The sequence below is a fragment of the Brachyhypopomus gauderio genome, chromosome 13, assembly GCF_052324685.1.
Source record: "Brachyhypopomus gauderio isolate BG-103 chromosome 13, BGAUD_0.2, whole genome shotgun sequence".
Classification (NCBI taxonomy): Eukaryota; Metazoa; Chordata; class Actinopteri; order Gymnotiformes; family Hypopomidae; genus Brachyhypopomus; species Brachyhypopomus gauderio.
In genome coordinates, this window is record NC_135223.1 from 8,040,940 (window position 1) to 8,053,246 (window position 12,307).

Genomic DNA, 12,307 nt, shown 5'->3' on the forward strand with positions numbered 1-12,307 from the left:
GAATTTCATTAATGCAGGATCCATTCCACAGATCACCACAGTGTCTTCCCCCATGATACGCTGCACCACCTCACAAACTGCGCTAAGAGGCTTGCCCGGTGGTCCTCCGCCTGAATGTGATTCAGTTAGAATGTATGCAGTATCCAAAATAAATCAGAGAAAACATATGAATAACAAAAGAAAGAAGGAAACAAATTTTTTATAAAGATTATTTATTAACTACGTAAATACGCTGTGTTATTTTACAAAAATCATGACTACAACATTATTAAGTTAAATGTGAAGGTATTTCAACATTTTCTGAATTTTATCTTGACATTTCTCAGGAAATATTCTTGAACATGAAATCCGATCCAGTGATTGGTTCTTGCAGGGAGTTTTGAAACGACGTCATCCAGGATCAGCTTTGCGGTACAGCCAGGTGTCATAAATCAGCTCCGAGACTGACACTTACGAATTGCTCCTACACTTCGCTTAAAGTGAGACCGAGAGGCTTGATAACTAACTTTTAGTCTCAGCTTTTAACTAAGAATTATTTTAGACATAAGTCAATTCTTAGCAACATTCTTAGGAGTAATTCTAAGAAGTTTGATAAATACGGGCCCAGGTCTCTTCAATTGTAGCTTTGGCCATAATAAAACACGAGCTTACCGGTACTTAAAATGTGTTTAAATGACCTAAATGGATGACAAACCTGACAAGTATTTTTAGAATAAAAAGGTTTTAATAAAAATCTGTAAAAGCAGCAGAAATGTAGTCAATATGTACACCCCCCCCCCCCCCCCAACCGACACACACACACACACACACACACACACACACACACACACAAAAATGCATTAAATTGTGCATTGAGGAAAGCAAAGTTAATTCAAAGTTGCATTTGCTGAAGTCATGGCAACATTCCTCAGAGATCCATAATTTTAAAGTAAACTCAAAGATACCTGACTAAATATTAAAACACTAAACACATTACAATCGCCTCACATTGCGTTTACTCTGAGCACTGCCGGGCAGAATGTCCTTCCTGTTCCTGCGTTTAGACAAGAGATGAGCACAGTCCCTGGAGCCGTGGTAGGCACACAGGCAGGCCATGCAGAAGTGGAAGAGGCAGTCAGCCCAGCTGCAGCATCCCTCTCCTCTCAGGACATGGCAGCGGGCAGGGTGTTGGCAGCGTGGGCACGGCTTCAAACACTCATCATTGAACAGAGTTTTGGCCACCTGTGAAACAAGCATTTTCTCATTAACATCCTTTTCACCTTCATGTACAATATATAAAATTATAAACATTAAATACAAATTAATATTACTACAAATAAGTCAAATTACATGTACACAAGTCTTACAATAGCATGCATCTCTGAGCATTTACTACTGTTGGATGCAATTGATTTTTAAACTCAATTTAAGTCAATTGGTTAGGTATTAAAAACATAACTGCTGCAAAAGTCCCAAAAAAAAAAAAACCCCAAACAAAACAGCATTATTTCAGCAATCAAAATGTATAAAATATATACATTTCTTTCAGACCTGGAGGAATTCTTGGCATTTGGTTTTTGATTGAGGTGTCTGGTGCTGTAAGGGTGTATAAATGACTTCTGCATTTGGAGTATGTGCACAAGCTCTGGGGGTTTTGGCCTGTGCCTGGACGCTGCTCAAAGCAGATCGACATGCCAGAGTCAGCCTGGTCTCTGCATCTGGAACATGGACCGCGCTGCCCATCTGAAACAAAGAGCAGGTCACCCACCAGCTGCCGGTACGCCCCCTCAATTCAAAGTGAACTGACAAAAGAATTGAGCTCACCTCAAGTCCAAGTCTAATCTCATTCTCATACAATTTTCTCCTGTGCGATGCTTTCTTATCTTGCATGATAATGTCATCCCAAATACCAGATACCTGTCCACATCTGGGGGGTGGGGGGGGGGGGGATTTTTATAAACAGATTCTAAAATAAATAAAAACACAGAATGTTTTCTCCATAACTCACATATAAATGTCATGAGGAGACAGGAGCTTAAGGACAATGGCTAGAATATGTCGGAGGTTCCTCCTGTTGAGTTCATTGAGGATATCCAGCCTACCCAGTCCCATCTTTCTGCCAATAAGGCTTGAGAGGGGCAAGCTGGTCCGTACTGATCCATCTTGGGCCGACAACTGAAGCAACTCTTCAAGGCTGCTGTGTTGTGACAGAATGGATGTGCTGTGTTGGCTCATGGCATGCATCACTTGAAGGGCAGGGGTGAGGGATAGGTCCTGGAACACGATTCTAGCAGCTCCTATTGGAGTGTTCTTCAGGAAAACCTCCTCTTCATCCTCCTTGAAGCCTTGTACCTCCAAACAATGAGCTCTGTGGTCCTCCTCCGACTGGGAACCCCCCTCCTGGAGTGTGGACAGCCTGCGCTGCCGCTCTAGGCGCGAGAGCCTTTTTTCTTTGCTGCAGGGGACTGATGCCAGTACTCCTTCCAAGAAAGAGTCTTCATCTACAGAAGACTCTACAGATTTATCCAGACCCAAAGAGCTAAAGCCACTATCTTCTAAAGAGGAAGTATCCAGCTTAGACACTGGGGTGCAGGATGGTGTACTCAGAACACTCAGACATTCAAACTGATTTCCCGGGAGGTGATTAAGAGGAGTCTGGAAGTTCTCTTTGGCAAAAGGCAAAACATTATCACCTTGGGGTGTTACAGGCATCTCAGAAATAATCAAACCTGATATAATGCTTTCATCCAGCTCTGATACAGAGAGAGGTCTACAAGCCTGTGTAGGACTGGTCACTCTATTCTTCCCATCCTCAAGGGTTGAGGTTATTGCTTGTGAAAACAGGAGACGTCGGTTCTTCCATGACAGAGGCCCTGTCACATTGTTATCTGGAGATTCAAAGCCCACACTGTCCAAATGGTCTTCTGTGTAAACATCCCTGTTGCTCGGTTTTTTAAACCTGCTAGGTTTTCCATCTGTGGCTGATCTGGAAACAAGACGTCTGCGCAGTGAAGGATACTTTTTGGTGAGTTTAGGAGTCTCACACCAACTTGTATGTAATGAGCATTCTTTCTTAAGATTTCTTTTCAGGTTTGGTCTTTCCGAGTTATGCATAGGAGTGTGTGTTGATATTTCAAGTGTATTGTCCAAGAAAGTAGAATGTTTGCTACTGCATTCATTTGCCCCATCACTCTTTGGTGCATGTAACTTATCCATGTGGGCACTATGTGCTCAAAGTGCTTAAACGCACCAATGTGTCTAATCTTCAAGCACCTTACTGACCTATTAAGGAAAAAGAAATTTAAGAAATAGTTTGACAAAAACAAACATAAAATCAAAACCAACGTCTGAAGCTATGTTCATGACAAGAGCTAACCATCATGGTTATCTTTAGGGGAACTAGCTAAATAATATGGGAAATTAAATTTGGTCAGTAAGCATTTAATCAAAATTACCTAATCAATTCGGTTAACAATCCCGAAGAAACAAAACTGTCCGTTTGAGTGTAATTAGAGCAAGCTTATTGGTTACCTTTTTGTTTTACATATATAGGACAATAACTACGATGGCAGTAAATATGTTATCATCATTGCCATGGTTGTGGGTCGCGTGCGTTTCCTTCGTGCATTCTTACAATTAGTTTTAACTAAGATCTCTAGATCGGCTAATTTTTTTTTTTCATGAAACGTTTTCTTTGAGAATCGGATACCTTTGGGAACTTGTTTTTAATCTTTAGTTGGAATAAATTAGGTCAAAATGTTTTCCAAAAGCATCGTAATTAGAGAGAGAGAAGATAGTTTCATACTAGTTCTACTATTTAGCTAGTTAGCTTTGTATTACGATGCTCTTCTGGTAAACGTGGCTAGGGTCGGTAAACTACTGAACTAACAACCACAAGTGTAATTAGCAAACTAAACTACCAGTAACGTAATTAAATTAGAATTTCTTCTCGGAATCGATAAATTAACATACTCATAGAAAATGAGAATATAAGGAGCACTTACACCAGCAAAGACGGTTTGTAACCACATTCCCCCCGAGAGTCAAGGAGCAATCACTCTCATCCAAAGAATATACGATTATCAACTTACGCGAGAACACCACAACGTCAACTGTGAATTTCATTAGGACAATAAACGTTGATCGACAAAAAGTGATTGACTCCTAGTGACCGTCTATCTAGTAATTAGGTTTCAAATCTAGTGCCCGTTTCGCTGATTGGCTGATGATACGTTTCTGCGTTATTTAGATATAAAAGGAACAACGTGATATTTCAACTAGCTTAAAAGTCCCCCCACCTCCACCTCCTTTGTAATGTACATTGATACACCCGTTCAGAGACATAGTACACAGTACATTAAATTGTGCATTGAGGAGAGATCATGTCTACATTTGCTGAAGTCATTGCAACACTGCTCAGAGATCCATAATCTAAAAGTAACAGACTAAATCTTCAAACATTAAACACATTACTATCTAGATTTCCAACTGTAAAAACAGACAGGTGCTTTGGACAGATTCATCATCAGTTGAGCTTCTGAAATAGTAGATGGTGGAATCTGTTTGTATATGGAAAAGCTGATGCTTAAAACATGAGGTTCATGAGGTTCTAAAGTTCAAAGAGTGTAGATCAGTTCTTTTTCTTTGAACTTCCTAATTTGATGTAGAGCTGATTACATCTCTTGCAAGATATATGGTAGACAACCCAATGTATCCTTTTGCACCAGCCTGTTATATAATAGAGTAATCTACAGTGTGTGTGTGTGTGTGCGTGTATATATATATATATATATATATATATATATATATATATATATATATATATATATATATATATATATATATATATAATATTTTATTATATATATATATATATATATATATATATATATACACTGCTCAAAAAAATAAAGGGAACACTTAAACAACACTTCTGTGAAATAAACCTGTTCAGTTAGGAAGCAACATGGATTGTGAATCAATTTCAGCTGCTGTTGTGCAAATGGAATAGACAACAGGTAGAAATGAGAGGCAATTAGCAAGAACCCCCCTATAAAGGAGTGGTTCTGCAGGTGGGGACCACAGACCACTTCTCAGTACCTATGCTTTCTGGCTGATGTTTTGGTCACTTTTGAATGTTGGTGGTCCTTTCACACTCGTAGTAGCATGAGACGGACTCTACAACCCACACAAGTGGCTCAGGTAGTGCAGCTCATCCAGGATGGCACATCAATGCGAGTTGTGGCAAGAAGGTTTGCTGTGTCTGTCAGCGTAGTGTCCAGAGGCTGGAGGCGCTACCAGGAGACAGGCCAGTACACCAGGAGACGTGGAGGAGGCCGTAGGAGGGCAACAACCCAGCAGAAGGACCGCTACCTCCGCCTTTGTGCAAGAAGGAACAGGAGGAGCACTGCCAGTGCCCTGCAAAATGACCTCCAGCAGGCCACAAATGTGCATGTGTCTGCACAAACGGTTAGAAACCGACTCCATGAGGATGGTATGAGGGCCCGACGTCCACAGATGGGGGTTGTGCTCACAGCCCAACACCGTGCAGGACCCTTGGCATTTGCCAGACAACACCAGGATTGGCAAATTCGCCACTGGCGCCTTGTGCTCTTCACAGATGAAAGCAGGTTCACACTGAGCATATGTGACAGAGGTGACAGAGTCTGGAGACGCCGTGGAGAGCAATCTGCTGCCTGCAACATCATTCAGCATGACCGGTTTGGCAGTGGGTCAGTAATGGTGTGGGGTGGCATTTCTTTGGAGGGCCGCACAGCCCTCCATGTGCTCACCAGAGGTAGCCTGACTGCCATTAGGTACCGAGATGAGATCCTCAGACCCCTTGTGAGACCATATGCTGGTGCGGTTGGCCCTGGGTTCCTCCTAATGCAGGACAATGCTAGACCTCATGTGGCTGGAGTGTGTCGGCAGTTCCTGCAAGATGAAGGCATTGAAGCTATGGACTGGCCCACCCGTTCCCCAGACCTGAATCCGATTGAGCACGTCTGGGACATCATGTCTCGCTCCATCCACCAACGTCACGTTGCACCACAGACTGTCCAGGAGTTGGCGGATGCTTTAGTCCAGGTCTGGGAGGAGATCCCTCAGGAGACCATCCACCACCTCATCAGGAGCATGCCCAGGCGTTGTAGGGAGGTCATACAGGCACGTGGAGGCCACACACAATACTGAGCCTCATTTTGACTTGTTTTAAGGACATTACATTAAAGTTGGATCAGCCTGTAGTGTGTTTTTCCACTTTAATTTTGTGTGTGGCTCCAAATCCCGGCCTCCATTGGTTAATAAATTTGATTTCCATTGATGATTTTTGTGTGATTTTGTTGTCAGCACATTCAACTTTGTACAGAACAAAGTATTCAATGAGAATATTTCATTCATTCAGATCTAGGATGTGTTATTTGAGTGTTCCCTTAATTTTTTGAGCAGTGTGTGTATATATATATATATATATATATATATATATATATATATATATATATATATATATATATATATACATATATACACACATAAACTAAGGAGCTGTATTTAAATCTGGCATCCTGTTTATGTCCAAAAACAACTATAAACAATTTCTAATTTTTCACCAGGACGTTCCTTTAGAGCAGCGGTCACCAACCACCGGGCTACCCCCCCAATAATTGAAGGACAACTTTGTTTTTATGTAAGGACCAAATGAAAACAATTTAGTATAATACAGTGCAATAGTGATGAAAATAATTGGGATTAGGTGGACCATACAGAGAAAAGAGGAGGAGAGAAAGTAAAAAGGGAAAAGACAGAAGGGCAGAAAGAACACAGCTCAAATGACCACTGCAATGGTTCACCAACTGCTGCTCCTGAAAGAAGAGTAGAAAGTGAACCTGAGACATACAACACTTGGAAAACTACACAAATGACTGTGATGTATGTGTGAGTGTGTGTGTGTTTATGTAAGTGTATGTGTGAGTGTATCTGAGACATACAGCACTTGGAGAAACTACACACATGACTGTGATGTATGTGTGAGTGTGTGTGTTTATGTAAGTGTATGTGTGAGTGTATCTGAGACATACAGCACTTGGAGAAACTACACACATGACTGTGATGTATGTGTGAGTGTGTGTGTGTTTATGTAAGTGTATGTGTGAGTGTATCTGAGACATACAGCACTTGGGGAAACTACACACATGACTGTGATGTATGTGTGAGTGTGTGTGTTTATGTAAGTGTATGTGTGAGTGTATCTGAGACATACAGCACTTGGAGAAACTACACACATGACTGTGATGTATGTGTGAGTGTGTGTGTTTATGTAAGTGTATGTGTGAGTGTACCTGAGACATACAGCACTTGGAGAAACTACACACATGACTGTGATGTATGTGTGAGTGTGTGTGTTTATGTAAGTGTATGTGTGAGTGTATCTGAGACATACAGCACTTGGAGAAACTACACACATGACTGTGATGTATGTGTATGTGTGAGTGTGTGTGTTTATGTAAGTGTATGTGTGAGTGTATCTGAGACATGCAGCACTTGGAGAAACTACACACATGACTGTGATGTATGTGTGAGTGTGTGTGTTTATGTAAGTGTATGTGTGAGTGTATCTGAGACATACAGCACTTGGAGAAACTACACACATGACTGTGATGTATGTGTATGTGTGAGTGTGTGTGTTTATGTAAGTGTATGTGTGAGTGTATCTGAGACATACAGCACTTGGAGAAACTACACACATGACTGTGATGTATGTGTGAGTGTGTGTGTTTATGTAAGTGTATGTGTGAGTGTATCTGAGACATACAGCACTTGGAGAAACTACACACATGACTGTGATGTATGTGTGAGTGTGTGTGTTTATGTAAGTGTATGTGTGAGTGTATCTGAGACATACAGCACATGGAGAAACTACACACATGACTGTGATGTATGTGTGAGTGTGTGTGTTTATGTAAGTGTATGTGTGAGTGTATCTGAGACATACAGCACTTGGAGAAACTACACACATGACTGTGATGTATGTGTGAGTGTGTGTGTTTATGTAAGTGTATGTGTGAGTGTACCTGAGACATACAGCACTTGGAGAAACTACACACATGACTGTGATGTATGTGTGAGTGTGTGTGTGTTTATGTATGTGTATGTGTGAGTGTGTGTGTTTATGTAAGTGTATGTGTGAGTGTACCTGAGACATACAGCACTTGGAGAAACTACACACATTTTTGATTTTGATTTTGATTTAATTTTTTCCAAGCCAAGCCAACAATTACAATCCAATATTACAATTATATATAAATATTCATATTTTTACAGTTACACATATGCATACATTACGCATACATCAACATACATACAACAACTTGGAAAGGAGTGGGATGAAGCCATGCTTATTAATTCCCACCCCCCGTCCATCCCAAATCAGAATCCATCTTTTTGCTGCCATCCACAACCCACAACACTATCACCCACACAACATTATAGATACATAGTATCCCAGATTTATTCCATATTACATATGTCCATTTCACATTACTATGTAGGTAGTTATATCAATATGAATTACTCTACTAACAATAACAACATTAACCATGATAACAACAACAATGGTTATCATCACTATTACTATTAACCATCACCCTCATCACTACTATCGTCATAATCAATATTTATTACAATTATTATTTTTACTGTTATTATTATTATTATTATTATTTTTAATCCAACAATGACTGCCTAACTGGCTGCCATGTATTGCAACCAAACTGTTTCTTTATATTTTGATTTAAAGTAATGAATATTTGGACATTGCTTTAGTTGTTGCCCCAGTTGGTTCCAAAGCTTAACCCCACACACAGACACACACAAACTTTTCCTCTTTGTTCTTATTGGCTGAATCTTAAAGTTGCCACTACCCCTCAAGTTATATGCCCTTTCTCTCTGTGTGAAAAGCTTTTGAATATTAGTAGGCAAACTATTTTTATTTGCTTTATATAGAAGCTGTGCTGTATAGAAATCCACCAGATCAGGTAGTTTTAGTAATTTAGACTGTAGGAACAACTTATGAGTGTGATCATAAAATCCTACTTTATGAATAACTCTCATAGCACGTTTCTGGATTAAGAAGAGGGGATATAGAGAACTTTTATAGTTATTGCCCCAAATTTCTATACAGTAAATTAAGTATGGCAATACTAATGAACAATACAATAAATACAATGCATTGTAATTCAGGAAGTATTTGACCTTATTGATAACTGAAACACTTTTAGAAACTTTACTTTGTATGTGTTTGATGTGTGGTTTCCAGCTTAGTTTACTGTCTATGGTTATTCCTAAAAATTTGACTTCTGACACAGTAGCAATACTAACACCATCTATATTTATAACCTGATCTAAATTTTCCTTATTGTACCCGAAGAATACAGCTTTGGTTTTATTTAAATTTAAAGAAAGTTTATTAATATCCATCCATACCTTTAATTTATTTAATTCACTGTTAACACTTTGTATTAGGTCAACATAATTATCACTAGAATAAAATACATTGGTATCATCTGCAAATAAAATTAGTTTTAATGACTTTGAAACTTCAAATATATCATTTATATACAAAATAAACAGCTTAGGACCCAATACCGACCCCTGTGGAACCCCACAAGCAACGTCCAAATATCCTGACTCAATTTCATCCATCTTCACAAACTGTTGTCTCTTTGTCAAATAGCTTTGAATCCAATTTAAGGCCACTCCCCTGATGCCATACCTTGTCAGTTTATTTAGTAAAATTTCATGATCCAGTGTATCAAAGGCTTTTTTCAAATCAATAAATATTCCAGCTTCATATTTTTTCTTGTCTAGTTTATTTGTGATCTCTTCTACTGCATCAATTATAGCCATAGATGTTGATCTCTTCGACCTAAAGCCATACTGACTTTCATTAATTATATTATGTTTATCTAAAAACTTCTCTAATCTATTGTTGAACAGTTTCTCCAATATTTTTGAAAACTGAGGAAGTAGAGAGACCGGTCTGTAATTAGTGAAGATGTGCTTGTCGCCGTTTTTATAAAGTGGTATTACTTTTGCAATTTTCATTTTATTTGGAAATGTTCCTGTTTTGAAAGATAGGTTACATATATATATGTTAATGGTTTAGAAATACTATTTACAACTTTTTTAATTACAGTCATATCTATGTCATAGCAATCGGTAGATGATTTATTTTTACACTTATTAACTGTATCGACTAGTTCAGCCTCGGTTACTCCAGTCAGAAACATTGTACTTAGTTTGCTTCCTATTGATAAATTATCTCTTTGGTTTACTTTGCATTTCGGAATTTTAGCAGCCAAGTTTGGCCCAACATTTACAAAAAATTTATTAAATTTATTTACAACATCATCCATATTATAATTCTCATTGGTCTCACTGTCAGTAAAATAATCTGGATATGATTTCTTAATTTTATACCCCTTAATAACTGTGTTCAGTATTCCCCAAACCTTTTTAGTGTTATTCTTATTATCCACTAATAAATTGCTATAATATATTTTTTTACTAGTTCTCATAATATCAGTGAGTTTATTTTTATAAATTTTATATCTCTGCTCCGACTCCCTAGTCCTTAACCTGATAAACTGTTTATATAAAGTATTCTTCTTCTTACAGGCATACAGGCATATGTGTGAGTGTGTGTGTTTATGTAAGTGTATGTGTGAGTGTACCTGAGACATACAGCACTTGGAGAAACTACACAAATGACTGTGATGTGTGAGTGTGTGTGAGTGTGTGTGTTTATGTACGAGTAGAAAGTGTATCTGAGACATACAGCACTTGGAGAAACTACACACATGACTGTGATGTATGTGTATGTGTGAGTGTATGTGTGAGTTTATGTAAGTGTATGTGTGAGTGTATGTGTAAGTGTGAGTGTGTATGTGTTTATGTAAGTGTATGTGTGAGTGTACCTGAGACATACAGCACTTGGAGAAACTACACACATGATTGTGATGTATGTGTATGTGTGAGTGTGTGTATGTGTGAGTATGTATGTGTGAGTTTATGTAAGTGTATGTGTGAGTGTATGTGTGAGGATGTGTGTTTATGTAAGTGTATATGTGTGTGTGTGTGTGTGAGTGTGTGTGTTTTTGTAAGTGTATGTGTGAGTGTACCTGAGACATACAGCACTTGGAGAAACTACACACATGACTGTGATGTATGTGTGAGTGTGTGTGTTTATGTAAGTGTATGTGTGAGTGTATCTGAGACATACAGCACTTGGAGAAACTACACACATGATTGTGATGTATGTGTATGTGTGAGTGTGTGTGTTTTTGTAAGTGTATGTGTGAGTGTATGTGTGAAGATGTGTGTTTATGTAAGTGTATATGTGTGTATACAGTTGTGATCAAATTTATTCAACCCCAAATGCTGCGAAGGGTTTTATGGAATTCAGTGCACATTTGTAATTGTGTTCATAATGAAATCTTACAAGGACTTGTTAAAGAACTAAATGCAACTAAGATAGCATCATTTTTTTTTTGTCATAAAGTATTAAATGGCCTTTTTGTGATTTCTTCATTGACACAATTATTCAACCCCTTTACGACTACCACTCCTAAGAACAGAGGTTCATTCCAGTGTTTTCCATCAGGTATTGAAAACATCTGTGGATGTCAACGAGCAGCAATCAAGCATGATAAGCACCAATTAGGCAGATTGTGATACTCAGCTCCTTCTAGACATCTACTGGTGTGTTTCCAAGCATGGTGAAGGCAAGAGAATGTTCCCAGAAGACAAGAGAAGAGGTTATTGCTCTTCACAAGAATGGCAATGGATATAAAAAGATTGCGAAGTTGTTAAATATTCCAAGAGACACTATCGGAAGTATCATTCGCAAGTTCAAGTTAAAGGGCACAGTGGAAACGTTACCTGGTCGTGGCAGAAAGAAGATCCTGACCGCGACTGCTGTGCGCTACCTGAAGCGTAATGTGGAGAAAAATCCCCGCGTGACTGCTAAGGAACTGAAAAAAGACCTGTCAGATGTGGGCACTGAAGTTTCAGCTCAGACAATAAGGCGCGCACTGCATAACGAAGACCTCCATGCCAGAACGCCCAGACGCACCCCCTTGCTGACTCCAAAGAACAAGAAAAGTCGACTGCAGTATGCCAAAAGTCATGTGGACAAGCCACAAAGGTTTTGGAACAGTGTACTGTGGTCAGATGAAACTAAATTAGAACTGTTTGGGACAATGGACCAGCGCTATGTTTGGAGAAGGAAGAACCAGGCTTATGAACAAAAGAACACCTTGCCTACTGTGAA

At 39.0% G+C, this 12,307-nt stretch overlaps 1 protein-coding gene across 2 annotated transcripts; it reads right to left on the bottom strand.

The window, feature by feature from the left end:
* Nucleotides 1–794: 794 nt before the first annotated feature.
* fbxo43 (F-box protein 43) lies at nucleotides 795–4,193 on the bottom strand. 2 transcript variants are annotated; one of them, XM_076971859.1, is made up of 5 exons: nucleotides 4,071–4,193; nucleotides 1,988–3,261; nucleotides 1,804–1,906; nucleotides 1,531–1,722; nucleotides 795–1,221 (listed from the first exon to the last, which is right to left on the bottom strand). In XM_076971859.1, the coding sequence occupies exons 2-5, from the start codon at nucleotides 3,193–3,195 to the stop codon at nucleotides 973–975; spliced, it is 1,752 nt and encodes a 583-aa protein (XP_076827974.1). In that variant the 5' UTR covers nucleotides 3,196–3,261; nucleotides 4,071–4,193; the 3' UTR covers nucleotides 795–972. The 2 variants fall into 2 exon arrangements, with proteins under 2 accessions (XP_076827974.1, XP_076827973.1); XM_076971858.1 differs by having other exon boundaries at nucleotides 3,984–4,137.
* Nucleotides 4,194–12,307: the final 8,114 nt, after the last annotated feature.

Coding starts and splice junctions, on each gene's coding strand:
- fbxo43 (XM_076971859.1), bottom strand. CDS start 3,195: ATGGATAAGTTACATGCACCAAAGAGTGATGGGGCAAATGAATGCAGT. Junction 1,907..1,987: donor TCTCCTCATGACATTTATAT/GTGAGTTATGGA, acceptor CCCACCCCCCAG/ATGTGGACAGGTATCTGGTA. Junction 1,222..1,530: donor AATGCCAAGAATTCCTCCAG/GTCTGAAAGAAA, acceptor CTTGTTTCACAG/GTGGCCAAAACTCTGTTCAA.